Here is a 17,449-nt window from a genome sequence, read left to right as displayed (position 1 = left end):
GTGCAGATATGTTTCATTAGAGCGTTTTAAATGAATAGGTATTGTTGATAAAATCTCTCGTGAATGAAGGCAGGTCATTGGACAAAGTGCACAACATCTCCCGCCCTCACACATCGGTGACAAAATTTATTTAAAGATGGAAAACTCTCTGGTAGCCTTGTTAAAGGTCTCATCCAAATTGTTTTACCCTGCTTTTAAAAGCAGAAAACAAGCTCCTCCCACAGCTCATAAGAAATGTCAGGAAAAGCTTACCCAGCTTCAAATTGATTGGAGCAAAATATACTCCTTACCGTTTACAGATACAATTAAAACTAAAATTTGTTAATTCCACTGTGAAATATTGAATATTATAGTCTTTACTAATGAAAAGATGTTTAGGTTAAAAATGATTGATTCTCCTTTATGTATATTTAACGGGAATTTGAGTCCATTGAACATTTATTTTTCTACTGCAATGTGACGAAGACTTTTTGGGAAGCTTTCTTTTTGCTTTTAGTAATTGTAACATTAACACACAATCCTTCACAACAATAGATATTTTGTTTGGAATAGGAGACGACTTTATTACACTAAATCATCTGATACTGACAGCTAAATTCTAAATTTATAGATGTAAGTTAAATAGTGTGCATCCACTTTTACGAGTTTATAAGGCTAAGATTAAGGCTGTATACCAAGTGGAGAAAAAGATAGCGAGTAGGCGGAACAAACTAACCGTGCCTAAATATACCAAGAAATGGGGAAAATCTCTTGGCATATGTAGGCTTGTTTAAGTGTTAAAAAAAATAAATAATAATAATAATAATTAAAAAAACAAAACAAATATTGACGCAAAAGTAAATAAATATTGATATTCATTTTTTAAGAAGTGCCGAAGGAAGTTGTTAGGAAGTGTCGATCGAGAATAAAACAATTTGCTATTTGCAACAAAATTTGCGACATGAAAACGTCATAAATTTTGTGCTGCGCTTTCAGAATGCCAAAACGCCGGGAAAAGTGTGGGTGTTCCCAAAGCCCCAAGGGAGTTTGAAAATACTGAGGGACTTAAAATTGGTTTCACCCAATCGGATCATAATTCAATATCCGTAGGGTAGGCACATTTCGGACTGACAACAACAAAAAAAAGACACTCGACTGGTTTTAAGGCAGCATCCCACATAACAATTTATTGCTGTGGGGACAGCGAAGGGAGCGAGAAGCAGCAGTTAAAAACAGAGTTTGACTTTGCTCAATTTTTACCATAGTGCATCACGCTTTCAACTGGAATGCACTGGAAAGCAACTAGAATGCATTGCTCTATGGAAGAGCCTCTCTTTGAGCAGTTGTCACAAAACGCAGTTACGAACTTTTATCGACTTCTTAAATTGATGTTAAATAATTTGAAGCGTCTGTCCTTTTTTTTTTTTACCCCTCTACTTTCAGTTCATATCTATCCCTGGCCGATTCGAACGATAAAAACTTAATTAAAAGATATTGATTATTTGATCGTAGTCAAAATTTCACGGCTGTCGGGATTTCAGGTAACTCTTACGCATCTTTATCAGAGCTAATGATGTGGTCATGCAGTGTTAATTGCAATCTAATTGGATCTGATAATACGGCATAAGAGGTGTAGCTAATAGCAGGTTTTGCTCATATCTTAAAACAGACGCCAAACAGTACAAGTCGGCCCATATATTTCTAAAACTGAGCTTAGTTCCTGTGGTGTTCCACAAGGTTCTGTATTGGGTCCTTTGTTGTTTTTGCTATACATTAATGATATTTGTTGCTCGTCTAATCAATTGAATTACGTCCTGTTTGCTGATGATACAAACCTTCTCTATGTTGATAAGAATCTGCGCTTGCTTGAAGTAACAGTCAACAAAGAACTAACCAGCGTATGTAATTGGCTAATGGCAAACAAATGTTCTCTCAACACAAAGAAATCTAGTTTTGTAAATTTTCGGCCTTACCAGAAACGAATGAACTTTGACGTAACCATAAAACTCTTTGATCATGATAAAAATTCCTAATTTCTCTAGAGAGGTAGGATTATGTTAAATACCTTGGTGTTCTCATCGATTCAAACCTCACTTGGAAGCAACATATATTATTTATCTCCTCAAAGATCAGCAAATCTCTTGCAATTATTTCAAGATTGAGACTGATACCTTATGGTATTGCTGTATGGGGCCAAGCTGCTCAAACAAACCTGGACAAATTGTTAATCTTGCAAAAACGTGCTCTTCGTCTAATACACTTTGCTCCATACAGATCTCATGCGATCTCGTTATTTAATCACTATAATATCCTCTCGCTGAACTTTCAATACTGCAAGTCAGTTTGCACTATTATGCATGACGTTTCTAACAATTCTTTGCCGGCAAACATTTCTAACTCCTACACAAGTGCATAGCTATAATACTAGGTTTTCAGAGACAGGTAGTTTTAACATTAAGTGTTCCAGGACAAATCAGTTAAAACGCGTTCGTTTTCTATATTTGGTACTAGAATTTTAAACAGCATTCCTCAAAGTATCCGAATACTCCCTAAACATAAAGCTTCTTTGCATCAGCTCCTTTTACGTATACTGGAACTAGAGGATACTTATGTTGACACACCTACTTTAGTTAATAAGTTAAGCAAGATGAATGTAAAATAATCTTGTAATTCTGTAATTTTTGCAACGTATTGTAATAACCCTACTTCATCTTTGTATCGTTTATATAGACCTATCTTCCTTTTTTCTTTTCCTTTATTTATTTTCTTAATCTCCTCCTATTGAATTACTTTATGTTCAAGAGTGCTCTGCCCGCCTCGACTAGCTGAGCTATTTGCGAGAAGAGGAAGCGGCTATGTATATTTTTGTGAGAGAATAAAATGTAATAAATGTAAATGTAATGTAATGATAAATGTAGCTTTTGAGAAAAAAAAACAAAAAAAAAAAAAAACACAAAAACCATTTTCAAGTACTTAACACCTTCTTTTGACATAACCTACTACGCCATTTTGTTAATGTAGTTTTAATAGTTCCCCTCTTGGACAGGCAATCAGAGGATATTATGAGTTATCCAATGAAATCACTACTCCCTCCGCCTAAAATTGTCTTATTTTTACCTTGTAATTTCCAACTCCTCGCTCTATTACGTAAATATAAACAACAATATTCGCAGCCATTTTCATATCTTTGGACTATACAAGTTTTTAATTTTAATCGTGAATTAAGAAATTAAGATAAGATATCTTAACATAAAATCAAACAAAAGCACAATGAGTTACTTATTAATAAACTAACAGCTTTTCACTATTAAGGATAGCATTAAGCCTCTGTAAAAACACTTTTTTTTTAAATGTTAAAATAAAATAGCGGGTGTCACTCTTGTCTAGCGATGGCCTTACATTGTTTAGTTTTCTTACCCTGAGGTCCAAGCTTTGTTTTATCGAAGTTACAGTCATATTGCCATTCAGCAACTAACCATGGAAAATACTCTGTAGATATGCTGAAAAAATAGCCTTGAGGTTGACAAAAGACTAGAAATTATAAACGCAGGATTTAGGGCGTTAAGAACTTTGGTTACTCCGTAAACTTGGATAAGGTAAGAAATTGATAACATCTTTTTTTTTTTGGGACTTTCAATACAGGGGTGTTGGACTTTTTACCTGCTCTTGTTCCGAACATCGCCCCTCGATGTTTTATTACGCAACGCATGGAATCGTCGTATTTTAACATTCTTCAGGGTCGGCCAGGGTTTTTGGGTATACGGTATACAGGGGCTTTGTAAATCAGGTTTACGGTATATTGCAGCTTAAATACGGGTATTCGGTATATCATTTTCTTTGAATTCAGGTATACAGTATACAATGCTTCCATTAATTTAGGGTATATTTGGATGAATTTTGGGTATTTTGGCGAATTTTTTTCGGGTATACTGGTATACCACTACCCCGACTGGCCGACCCTGATTCTTGCGTTTGGCAAAACTGATAATCATGCACTGTAAAATGAAGAAACATTATTTATACAGCAGCTTAATGTTAACTTTAGTAGAACTGATATCTAAAGACTGAATCAAGCATCTACCGTTTAAAACACAACAAATCGTCGCGACTATGTTGTGGACCTCATTGAAAAGGTGCCGTTTTTACCATAACTTCACTGTTTACACGAAGATTTAGCGCGAAAGTGGTTTCTTCAATAAGTTTAATAATGTTACCTTCGACAACTAAAAAGAGATCACCTGATTGACGACTACACTTTTCAAAAGGTCCTACCCAATGGTTCCACACATGGGGTTCTTTATGGTCCACCAAAGGTTCACAAAACTGGGTGTCCCTTTCGTCCAAATGTTTCTTCCGTGAACACCTACCACTATAATCTTGCGTCCTACCTTGTAAGCGTCCTCCAACCTATCTATGCAAACAGTTTTCAGTTGAAGACTTCTTCATTTTTGCAGAATGGGCGAAACAGTACACTCACACAACGGCGAATTTATGTGTTCCTTTGATGTCCGTTCACTATTTACTAATGTCCCAATGGATGAAACTGTTCAAATTTGCCTTGATAAGCTGTATGCCCTCACAAATCCACCTAGAATACCCCGAATGGTCCTAAAGAATTTGCTCTTTTTTGCAACAAAGAAGAGTCATGCATGGTCAATACTATGACCAGATTGATGGTGTCGCAATGTGCTCTCCACTTGGTCCTGTTTTGGCGAACATTTCATGTGTGATTTTGAGGGAAAATGGGTAATGAAGAACATCAATCAGCCTACTTATTATTTGGTTCCGGTATGTGGACGATACCTTTACTCTTTTCAAGAACAAAGATGATGCTTTGAGTTTTTTTAGATTACAAGATGGACACTGCCAATATTCGGCATTTGATCCAATGTATCAACAGCCGCACATCATGGTCAACAGCAAAGAACTCAAACCACTAAAGAGGGAGACAAGTACTTGAGCTCTTCTATGACATGCACCTTAATTAAGTCCTATTGAATGGACGAAGTAGGTACATGATAAAATCTACCGGGGAGAGGAAAGTCACACGAGCCATCGTCGTGATTCCGGGTCTAAATAAACTAGATCACGGCACCTGCGCTTAGTGAGGACAAGATTAAGGAATTGCAAGAAACATATTTAGGAAGCCCTCATCGTGATAGGATATGAAAAATTGACTTTTCAGACTACTTTTCTACCTAACTACGTATTGAAACGAAGACACCAAATGAGAGCCTTAGCGTTCACGGGAGATAATAACAGTTTCCTTGTCTGTCATTTCCAAGGAAATGTCATTAAAACAACAGAAACGAATTTGGCAAACTACGGGAATGATTTATAACAAACAACGCGAATCAACTTAACAAAATATAAGTAAAAAAACTAGGACATCAGGCACCCAAGCGCGTTGTTAATTACCATATGCGACTACAATGACATCAAAAACGACCAATTTGTTGGCGTCATCTGTCTATGGCCTCCCACGTAATAAATTGCAATACTAGATCAATCAATCAACGTGGGACTGCCTTTGTTGTGCGACAACCGTCGGAGCAACTTGTACAATCTTTACACCTCGGCCGATAGTTATCCTCAACATCTGAGCAAACCTAGCCCGAAAGAAAATTCAGAATCCAAACAGAGTGGGTGCATGAGGTAAGCCGTCATTTACATTACTTCTTACTTGGGTAAGCTTTGGACATTTCACATTCCCTGCCTTTTTTTTATAAAAAGTGGCTAAGTGCATCCTCGGTCTCTTAGGAACTGACAAGTTAAATTTCATGTCCAATGTTGATGTGCACGATATCGCATCACCGATGCATTGGTAAATAGTCAACGCAGGGCCCAGCGAACAAGACACGGTGACACGATTTTTTAATCCGGTAAAGTACACATGGTTCTGAGTTCTTTATCAGGAAAAAGAAGGAGAGCTTTTGCAAACTGCTTGCTGGTCTTTCGAGTCTCCCGCCATGCAAATTCCTTATTATTTTCATACTGACAGTCACGAAATAATAATGTGGCCTCTCTCTCTGGTTTCTGTACAATCTGGAGGACGTCACAAACTGATTCCCTCATCAGCGTCGATTTGATCTACTCAGGGGCACCCAACGAGAATATAGTTCAAAACCATTTTTTTTAAACATAGCATTGTTTACCGTATTTTAGTATTTAAATTGTAGATATAGGCATATTTTTATCCGCTACAAATTTTTCATCTGTTCGGATTTCCTCGCTGAAAGTCTAGTGGTCAGAAAATTATAGGGATGAAAACTTATTTTTTCGAAAATTTTAGCCAAAAAAAAAGGCTTCCGAAAATTCTAGGTGACCTTTTTATGGAAAAAATCCGTTAAAAATGGGCAATTATACCATTTTTTAGAAGTTCGAAAATCCTAGGACAGGCAGGCAAGCAATAAATTTTACAACAAATGTTCCGAAAATTCTAGATCTCAAGTCGTCTTCCGAACAGATATTGTCCGAAAATTGACATTGGGTGCCCTTGTCTACTAACTATGCTGTCAGCGACGAACACAAAGGCTTTCAATACATATTGCATTCTCAATGCCTCCTGTATTTTCAGTGTATTATGCCACAGACATTAATATTTTTGTATGGTTGTTCGGAATTGGCGATCAGTTTGTCGGCTGTTGTTTCTGGCTGTTTGTGACAATGAGCTTTTACAGAGTAGCCCACCGACTCTTTTCAGCTCATGGCCATAAATAAAACGTTTTAAATGCCGGGCTAATTTCGATGTATGATTCCACAGGACCCCATAATACAACATAGACTTCGTTAGACTGGCTCTAGTAAAGGGCAAGATGTCACCTTACAGCTTTCTATAAATGAGGACACAAAACAAAAACTACTCAATGCTTTGCTCTGACAAAGGAAGAGACGTCACCTCACAGTTTTCTTTGAGGCGGTCAATGCATCAGTTGGTTCCGGCCAAATTTTGGCGTTTTATTCTTAACGGATGCAGCACTTCATATTCTCAGGAAAAACTTCCCTTAATCCTGATCACTTTGTTTGGTACTCTTCGGCACCAACCAGCGCCATGTTCTCATTCATAACGGGCTTCTTTGCTCTAGTACCGCCGAGGACATGGACTCCATTAGCGCTGAAGCGTTTCAATTCCTTTCAGGCTTTCTAAATGACAAGGATGTCTCACATTGTCTGGGTAAGTGAATAAATAATTCCTTTAAGACAGCACTCTTTGAGGTTACAACTTCGAAACGAGATCTGACGAGAATTACTTTAATTTTAAACCGCACATTTTTATGGCGGGTTACTTTCTTCGGTTTCACGATGGCTTATTCAAATAATATTTAAAATATATTGCACCACAGTCTCAGTACCTTTCAGCTGTACTTCACATATTCGGCGCAAGAATCAATAGGCAATTTTCTATATTCTTGAATTGTTTGCCGTCTTCTCAAATAACGTCTCGTTTCTATGAAGAAAGGAGTTTACTCTTTTCGAAAATTTGGTTATGTTGGTGAAGCACCATGGCAGCTGCGCGTCGTTTTGTGAAACCTCTTTCAGTTGCCGTTAATTTTCTTATGTACACAGAAATATTGTTTTTCTATTCCTAACAAGGCAGCAGGCAACGAGGGCTGTCTTTGTCAACGGTTTTCCCAACGATATTAAACAAGAAAGAGTAGCTTTTTGCGCATAAAAAATAAATATTTACGTTTTTTTACATTATCACAAAAAAGGCTAAAAGTGGAAGTGCACTTTCACTGTATAAAATCATCGGGTTGCCGGTTTCAAATGTTCTTAGTCTCAAAAAAATGTGAACCAGAAAGATTTTTCTGTGTGTATAAGTAGACGATATGGTGCAAGACATTCTGCCAAGGAGGTGAACCAAGTGACCAATGAAAAACAAAGCCTATAGACACTCTGTTTATTTAATAGATAGACTTAAGGCAATCAGCTGTTGAAGATATCCGTTTGTTTGGAGACACAGAGCCACAGAGCAAAGGCTCAGATTATACAATCTACTTCTCTTCCAACAAGTCTAGGGGAATGAGATTTGAAAACGCAGCATTCGCAAAGGTACCTGCAAATTGATCTTCTTTTTGGGGGGTTTCGCGTTTTATTAGAGAAGAAATAGGTGGCCATTGTTTCATACCTACTGTGTAGGACATGACGCAAGGCTTCAAGGAATTCCAACGAAACGAAAAAAAGGCTAAACTACTGAATCCGCGCAACTGCATAATGTGTATAGCGTAACTTCTTTAAATATCTTGAAATTCGACGTCGCCAACCTCAAAGCAACGTAGAATTGACCATAGTTTAAGGGAAGTGAAAGTGAAAGAAAAAAAGCGAGACAAACATAGTAAGATGACACATCAGTAAAGCGCAATAAATATATTTGCTGATCTTCTCAAAACTTGATGCAACTGGTGTTAAGTTACAATTGCAAAGCTGATGATTTGAGAGACGTGTTTTAATCATCTCATGTATTTAAAAATATAGGCGAAAAAAACATTTTAGCTTTTGGTCATAGATACGCGTTTTGGCAGACCTGGAAAAGACTTGTTATGAAATACCTGCGATAGTAAGCTGTCATAGGCAGTTAAAATTATGGTGATTTGGGCTCCCCACGATACATGGTTACCTGGCGTCTTAATCATAATTCACAATCGTAAGAATTCAGGAAAATTTGCCGTCTGTTGTTGTATTTGAATGAAAAGTGAAGAGGTTTACCGCAAAAAATTGTTCCAAAGCCATGAGAACGAAACAATGCCACAGGGAACCAACGCTTGCTTGACGTGTAATTTTGGTTTGACAGCAGCCTGGCCTTTTTTTGCATAAATAACAACTATTCACCGAAGTGGAGGCGGCTAGTGGTGGATATAGTGGCTTGTGGAGGATATTTACTTTGCCGCTTCTCGGCTCGGTAAATGTCCACCACTAGTCACCTCCACTTCGGTGAATAGTTATTTATTTTAGTATATACTAAAACAGGGAGATAATATAGTACAAAAAGATGATCTTAACTCATCATTCCTCCAACGATTACAACATTTTCGGGAGCAAATCCCGCGCGATTTGCTCGGAGGTCAGTAGCCTTTTTTCGATATATTAAAAAGCAAAATACAAAGACAAAGGAAAGTGGATGATATGCAAATATTTTTCACGTTCATTCCAACGTGTTTCTATTGTTTTCAATGTCCTCTCTGCCTCATTATCAAGCTGAATGTTTTGTATTTCGAAAATTGCCTACAGCAAAGGATATCCGGAGTTTGAGGATCCAATCAGAGCTCGCTTTGAACGGTATCCACTGTTTTAATATATACTAAATTAAGATAAGAGATTGGCTCTGGACAAAAACTTGTAGAGATTTACGAAACAAAACAAGCGCTTTTTGATAGAAAAACGAATAGCTACTCTAGCTGCCATGGATCTTTCTTCAGACCACCATTGCCCTTATTCCGTGAAATTTTGAAATTCATGTTCTGAAGAGTATTTATTGCGGCCAAGAAAACATCAGTCTTCATCAAGAAGAAAGGTAGTGAAAGAAATTGACTGACGAATAAATTGGTTCGTGCATGTGCATGAAGAATAGAGAGATCATTGCCATGCGGGAGCCAGGCCACGATGGATAAGCCACCGTCCAGAGCATAAAATACAGTCCATGTCAAATGTTGGCTATGGTTTTTTCGTACACGGCTTCTACTTAGAGGAGGCGGTGTGGCCAAGTGGTTTGCACGCAATTGCCCGGGTTCTAGCCTCGTTCTAATCTCTCCTTTGGGTTTGTCTCCGGTTTTCCCGGATTCAACTCTACCACGCTTTGCAAATAACTGGTTGCCTCCTGTCACGTGGGGTTCTTATTAATCATCTTTCTGTTAAGTTTGAATTATTTTTTCAGATTAATAGCTAAGTGCACTTCTACTATAAACAAAGCATTTACATTTTATTTACAATTTTTAGATGTGCTTAGAGTGTGCATATCCACGGCAAAGAGAGCAAGTAATCAAATCTTTGCACAAAGTGAGACTGTCATAGAGTGAGTTACCCACCGGATAAAGTGATCCGACATTTGAAACAAGTGGGCCCAGAATGGTATTTCAAATTACCTGAAAGGGCCGTACTGCTGTAGCTATTAATTTTATTTACAATGAAAAGAATCCTAAACAATTAGAAAAGGCTTTAACGTGATACAAATGGCCGGGCATGAAAAAGCTACGAAACTGAATGCTACGTGATAGTTATACAAAACCATTCCGAGACGTTAATGTTCCCACAACGAGGCAGATGGTGCCGCTCGTTGAGTAATTCTCTCATTACCTTTGAAGAAGCATAATCTGTCTCAAATTCAACCTTAAAAATGCAAAGAAGGTTGTAACTGCTGGTACACGCAAAATTACTGGTCATAATTCCTCAGTTGAGACAATTCGAGCGCACAGGTATAAGCCATAAATGTTTTCAAGAAAAGAAGGCCAAAATTAATCCATCTTAAAACTATTTTAAACTTTTCTTATTGAAGGAGAAATAATTTACAAGTGAGGAAATTAATCAGTCTACAATCCCGGCCAAAAAGATCGTGACACCAAAGCATGTTTGCACCCCCCTCCCCCGTGACAATGTTGATGGCGTAAAAACTGTCGGGCTCCTGGAAAAACGCCGTTCTCTTTGCAACATTGAATAGGGGGAAGGGGTAATCTGCTACTCAGCGTGAGGTGTCCCCTTTATTTTTGTCTGAGATTGCAATCCCGGTCAAAAAGATCGTGACACCAAAGCATGTTTGAACCCCCCTCCCCCGTGACAATGTTGATGGTGTAAAAACTGTCGGGCTCCTGCAAAAACGCCGTTCTCTTTGCAACATTGAATAGGGGGAGGGGGTAATCTGCTACGCAGCGTGAAGTGTCCTCTTTATTTTTGTCTGAGATTGTAGTCTTCTTCAGGTGCAATGAAAGTTTACATAGGATTGCTTCTATGTATATAAGTAACTACCCGCAGACAGAACTGTTTCGGTCTTCGGGGGCCTCATCAGTGCAGAGCTCATATCTAGGATGGAGGTTAAGTTTATAAAGCCACCCCAAAAGTCCCACACATGTGGTACATCTAAATCATGCCAGAGTGCTCAAACTAGCAAGCTAGTGAGCATGCGCAATTGCCAGGGGCAATCCAATGTAAACTCTCATTTGAATCAACAAGGCTGGAAATCCAACGATGTAGTCCCAAACTAGTAGGATCCGAAGGATACACAACGCTTTACTACAAATGTTAAGTAATTTGAGTATACAAATAGCGAATGCGAACTACTCACTGATCCATTTGAATGAAAAAATGTTGCCGTGAAAGGGAATCGAACCTGCGTTCCCCTGGACACTAGTCGGGTGTGCTAACCACTGCAGCATCACGACAACCTTGCTGGCAACAGAGCAATTAGTTAGGTAATTGGTCTATATATATATAGACCAATTTTCTTTCAAGGTGACAAGGTAGGGGAGCCTATAACTCCACTTGAAACCAAACTAAGGATCAAGTTAATGATGCACGACCGTAGTCAACTTAGCGGATGACAAGGAAGGATCTCGAAGGATACAGGCTAATTTCATTTTAACAGAGAATGTAGGAGAGAGACCCCAACTTAGTCACTTTCTTTTTATGCATAACCCTAACAGCAAATCCAAACCCACTACAGTCGCAGAACATTTTCTCTCTTCTCCCCACAACATTTCTAACGACATGCAACTAATTCCTATTGAAAAAAATATTTTCCAATGGAGACTCTGTAAGGCCAGGGATGCTTTTTTCATTTCAAAAGGCAGGACAATTGATCCCAACGGTCTAAATATCCGCGAAGAAACATATTTCAGTTTATTTCCAGTATCTTCTGTTATTTTGGCCGTTACCCTTTTCGTATTTGAATTCAAATTAGTTGCGACTGCTATATTTTATGGCATTTTTCCAGTATTGAGGCCTCCAGGCTCAGGGTTTCTAAAATTACATCACAGGCGCCCTAAGCTCAGTGTGAGCATGACCGACAAAAAATATAAGGATTTGTGTGGGAATCCCGATAAAAACCTTAAGACCACAATTATATGAAAAATTCTCAATTAAAAAGCCAAACCTTATTGCCATCGTGGGTACCTTACTTCCTGTGTGGTTATTTTCCAGATCCGACACGATTTGAGCCATTTCTCAATTTCGTGTTTGTCAACGGTAAAATAAAATCCCAAGGCTGGAGACTAAATTCTCAGCCACCAATTTGAGTCGAACATTCCTGGATAAAAGGTTCCCACGGTAACAATTCCACATCAAAATCAATTGACAAAGATTGAACTTTCATCTCAACCCACCATCAACGCGATAGTAAGGCTCAGTTTGTCATCAGCGGTCGAAGCCGTGGCCACTTTGGGGTGGAATCCTATCACCTGCAATATCACCGCTTATGATCGCTCACAGGACTGCTATTGCGTTGATGGTGGAGTGAGATGAAAGTTCAAGCTTTGTCAATTGATTGTGATGTGGAATTGTGACCGTGGGAACATTTTATCCAGGAATATTTGACTCAAATTGGTGGCACCTGAGAATTTAGTCTCCAGCCTTGGAATTTTATTATACCGTTGACAACCACGAAATTGAGAAATGGCTCTAATCGTGTCGTATCTGGAAAATAACCACACAGGAAGGAAACTACTCACGATGGCAGTTAAGCCTTTTAATTGAGAATTTTTTCATATAATTATCTTCTTAAGCTTTTCATCGGGATTCCCACACAAATCCTTATATTTTTGTCGGCAATGCTCATACTGAGCTTGGGGCGCCTATGATTACATTTACCCAAAAGTGACTAAGCTGATATCTATAATTGGCTATAAAATAGACTATTTAACAATTATTCCTCGAGCCCGAATGGGCTCTGAGTCAATAGGGTTATTGACTCAGAGGCCATGAGGGCGAGAGAAATAATTGTTTTAGTAAAATCCAACTAGTTGGTCAAAAAAATATCGAAACAAAACATCTTTCGCTAGTTAAAACTAGACTTTAATTGTTGTTTTGGTTTTCAAAGCCGGCGCTTTTCGCTACTAGTGGGCTATAACAAATAGCATACTAGTAGCTCAACCAATCAGAACGCAGCATTGATAATAGACCACTAGTTGGATTTTACTAAAAAGGGATAGGGGTTCTGAGAGGCCAGCGGCACACACCCCCCGGAAGAGGAGGGGGTGGGGGTTAAGAATAACAGGAAATGAGGTTTACGATCGCTCATTGTTCGTAACAGTAAGAAACCTTTAATGACATAATCACAGATTGTGCGTTTAGCGCCCACAACTTAATAGGACAGTTTCTTATTCTCACGGTTAGACTGGATCTAGCATCAAATGTAGGCTAATGCGGGAGAAATAATTCGCATGTGAGAAGATTCCCAAGTATTAGCCTTAATTTCATGCTGCATGCAACGCAACCCTTAGAACACGAAACTGGCCTATTGAAAGCAGAGGTGCTATAAACACGTCGCAGAGATCACTAATCAACAAAGATTTAGGACCGCAAAATTTCGCGAGGCTGATAGCAATCTTTAAAACATCTAACATTCATTTATATAAATAGTCGGTTCTAAACCAAGATTGATACCGAGTGTGTCCTACCATTATCGAACAATTCCCTAGATTATCAAAACCCTGGTAGGCAAAAGCGTTTTGGAGGATCACAGTCCACTACCGAGGGCATCGTGACTTCAGGTAACTGATGTGTCCAACAGTGAATAGCTTTATTGACTGGAAAGACAAATAGCATACTCAGAAGCAGAATTTTACGACATATAACTTAGTGGTTGCATTCCCAATCGCACATTTCAACGTTTTAGCCACTTTTATCAAAACTTGAAGCTGCTTCACTGCACCTTGCCACTTGGTGATACGAAAGACCCAACGTTGACAAAAACACGTGACGAGAGAACTGCGGAATCGATTTCTTGACCGCGTGCTAGTCTTTCGGTTTGTCTTTAATATGAAATGCAATGTACTCACTGTTACAGCCACTTAAAACTTGTTGTCCTAAGACTTTGAGCCGAGGTCAGTTTCATTGGCAAGTGAAGTCACAGGTTCCGTTGCTTCCACTAACGAATGTGACAACAATGAACCCCTAAAATAACACTATCTCGAACCAACAATTTACAATTTCTTCGAAACTACGATTTCATCGGTTACAATTCCAATCGATATTATTCATTTTGCAAAGTAAAAAGCACGTGCTAACATCTCTTTGCTTTGAACTGAAAGACATTGAAAGAAAAACAGGGTTAAACATTCTTCCGCGAGGACTTCACCAGTAACTCGCTTACACTATAAAAAAAAATCATGCCATGGATATAATAACTGATTTTCAGTATTTTGGAGTCGCCCGCAGTTATAGATGGCGAGGGCGGACAATGTTCGGAACCTGAAAGACAAACAAACAAAAATACAAACAACAACAACAACAACATAAGCCAGAATAATTAACGTTTTCTATGGGCTGCGTTTCTTCAGTCAGAGATTTTGTCCTAGCCATCTGCGCATTGCCAGCTCGAAACTGACATGGACGTATTTGTTCAAAGAAATTAGTGCATTTGCAAGGAAAATTGTTTATCATATCGACATTTCGAAAACGCAAGCCAAAAGTGCCCTTTGCACTTCAAATATAGCCTTAGTTTCAGATGTCGTGAAGTGGTCGCAAGTCGCTATTTCAACAGAATCTCGAAATTTTATTTTCAAAAGTTCAAAGAGCGACATACATTATTAAATAACAACTGAAAAGAGGATTCAATATTTTTATTAAAAATACGAATAGGTTCAATAAGAAGTCATTGTTTCTTGGCAAGTTTTCGGAAAGTATGACTAAGCCTCGGTAACAAAATTTAATTCAGTGCGGTGAAGCAAACCTGAGATGGATTCTAAATTCGCTACACAACAACTTTGTAAGTACGTATAGAGCTAAACGTGTTAAAAATGTACTTTCCCAGAAAAATTGAAGGAGTAAAGAGTTCACATGTAATCAAGTAAAAACTATATCGGCGGAAAAATGAGATAATGCAATGAAAATGGTTGGCTCGTTTTCCGACGAATTTAATGAAAAGAAGTGACACATTTATTCGGGACAAAGCTATAAAAGTCTAAACAATTTGCCTTATGTTTTGTGATAAAGTTTACGCTTAAAGTTACACAACCCGCTCTTTATACTTTAATATTCCTGTCACGGGCTTTTGGTGTCTATACAATGCTAATTTTGAAAATTTTGGAATTCAGTTTTTCAGAGGCCACTTACAATTTTATCATAAAAGTTTAACACAGAGAAAAGTACTGAATAGCATTTTTATCAAATGTTATATAATTCAATGAATCTTTTGTCGGTAGAACTGCATGCTTACGTATTTCAAGTTCACTAAGAAAACAGTAAATACATCATTTGCCTTATCTTTTGTCAGGTTTACAGCTTTAGTCTTATTTGATTGCACTTAGTGGTATATTTCTTTTCAGTTATCTTGGAAAAATCCAAATAACAAGAACCACTTTTGTACTTACCAATTTATTTCAAAGAAGGACATGATTTTACTTTTCTCAATCATCGTGCTCTTCAGTAAAATGAACGAATTTGGCAGGACTATTCCCTCATCTCTAATTAAAATATAACGCTGAGAAAACAAAAAGAAAATTGTAGCATAAGGCTGTTAATTAATTTGATCCTGCCTACAAGTCTTCGCCGACGAACAAGGATCATTTCCGCCTCATTTAAATATGAATACAAAACCTTCTTCAAGAAAATTGTTCGCACATGCGAAAGAAAACACAAAATGCTGCTTCAGTAAAGTCTTTTTGCAAAAATCTTACTCTTTATGTGACCAGAGGCTGAGACAAGACCTGTGATCCAAATATAAGTGCATAGGGTGAGCAAAAATCTTGAAAATGTATATATTTACCATCCTTTGCAAACTTCTATATAGATAGAAAGCCGAGGACGTTTCGTAACACTGGTGCAGTTGTGCCGAAAACGTTAATATCTACGGTCAATATCCTAACAGGTAAACTATTCATGGAAATGCCGAGAAAAACAAGAAATTTAATTAACGTTTAAGTCTGAATTCTTGAAAATTTTACTTTTCGTTGTGCATAATTACTTTGTTTTTCAGGGAAAATATCCCTGGGTCTTGAAAGTTGTTTCACTGTTACACATTCAGTCAAAATTCACTCAACGAGAGAACCACCTCTACGTGGTTTCAATCTGGCCTCCTAAGGTACCTCGTTAAAAAGGATGTTATTAATATTTTATAGCTCAGCCACACGATTTAGAAAGAAAATCAATTTCGAGTTAAAGGTATTTTTCTCTGTTACATATTCAGTCCAAGTTTCACTCAACAAGAGAACTTCAATTTGGCCGCTTAAGGTACCCGTCATTTACAAGAATGTTACTAATATTTTATAGCTCCATTTTACGATTTAGAAAGAAAATCAATTTCGACTTAAAGTTATTATTTCTATGTTGCACATTCAATCCAAAATTGACTCAACAAGAGAATCACCCCTACGTGGTTTCTACTTGCCCTCCTAAATATAAGGTACCTCATTAAAATGAATGTCATTAATATTCTATAGCACAATCTTACGATTTACACTTAAAGAAAATTCAATTTTGACTTTTTGAAGAAAAAACGAGGTCGCATCTTTTTGCAGTGACTAAAAATAGTTCTCTCAAGGGCATGTGAACAACAGAAATCTAGAATATCACGCAAGTATTCTTTACTTGACAAAAACCCTATAGCTATTAGCCAATACAAAAAATGCCATAATACTCTTTCTTTGTCCCTCCAAAATTTTGCATAAACAAAGATTGTCTCCAGTTTCTCTTGGGACCATTTAAGTCCCAAGAGAATATAAGACAATGCTTATGCAAAATTTTGGAGGAACAAACAAAGAGTATTATGGTATTTTTGATATTTGCTAATTTCTAATCTTGGATATATCATGTATTTCACGAACAAGACTGAAACTATCCTGGGTGCAATAATGTGACGGTATGTGGGGTTGTAGTAGACGACATACATACTTAGCTAGCTCGTAATTACAAGATCCTATAGAGAAAAACTATAGGTCCGAAAGAAGGCATTGAATCCAGTCCACGGGGCATACACGTCTCTGGTGGTCCGTGAATTCTCGCGGGAAGTGAACCGGAGGGAAAAATCTTCGAGTAAACGCTTGCATCCAAAAGTCCATTAGCCTTACGTTTCCTCAATAATCGTTGTAGGTGACTGTCTTGTAACAACTTCCTCGATAGGCTTAAATTTGGTGGTGTCCAACTAATTTGGTCCTGTGCATCTCGCCGCGTTTTGTGAGTTCTACCAACGAACGCACTTCATAATCAATGTGACTCCTAGACGTATGCCTCGTAACGTGATGAATCATTGAATGGTCAAGATTCCGTTAAATATAGTATTCCCAATTAAACGAGGCATTGCGATGCATGTGGCCTCTACGAAAGGCAA

At 37.9% G+C, this 17,449-nt stretch overlaps 1 protein-coding gene across 5 annotated transcripts in view; it reads left to right on the top strand.

Moving 5' to 3' along the window:
* LOC138019775 (probable G-protein coupled receptor No18) overlaps window positions 1-17,449 on the top strand; it is a 57,372-nt gene that overhangs the window by 3,405 nt on the left and 36,518 nt on the right. Inside the window, exons 1-3 of one of the 5 annotated variants that reach the window (XM_068866664.1) lie at window positions 5,507-5,634; window positions 6,743-7,153; window positions 9,913-9,988. The exons of 1 other annotated variant lie outside the window; for it this stretch is intronic. In XM_068866664.1, coding sequence (XP_068722765.1) covers window positions 7,078-7,153; window positions 9,913-9,988 — 152 coding nt within the window. In that variant the 5' untranslated portion in view covers window positions 5,507-5,634; window positions 6,743-7,077. Of the gene's footprint in view, window positions 1-5,506; window positions 5,635-6,742; window positions 7,154-7,926; window positions 8,032-9,912; window positions 9,989-17,449 lie in introns of those variants that run through there. 3 more of the 5 variants (XM_068866663.1, XM_068866657.1, XM_068866658.1) reach the window with 3 other exon arrangements.

This window comes from Montipora capricornis, chromosome 10 (assembly GCF_036669925.1).
Source record: "Montipora capricornis isolate CH-2021 chromosome 10, ASM3666992v2, whole genome shotgun sequence".
Taxonomy (NCBI): domain Eukaryota; kingdom Metazoa; phylum Cnidaria; class Anthozoa; order Scleractinia; family Acroporidae; genus Montipora; species Montipora capricornis.
Note: the sequence above shows the minus strand (reverse complement) of the source record. Positions and strands in the feature narration are given on the sequence as shown.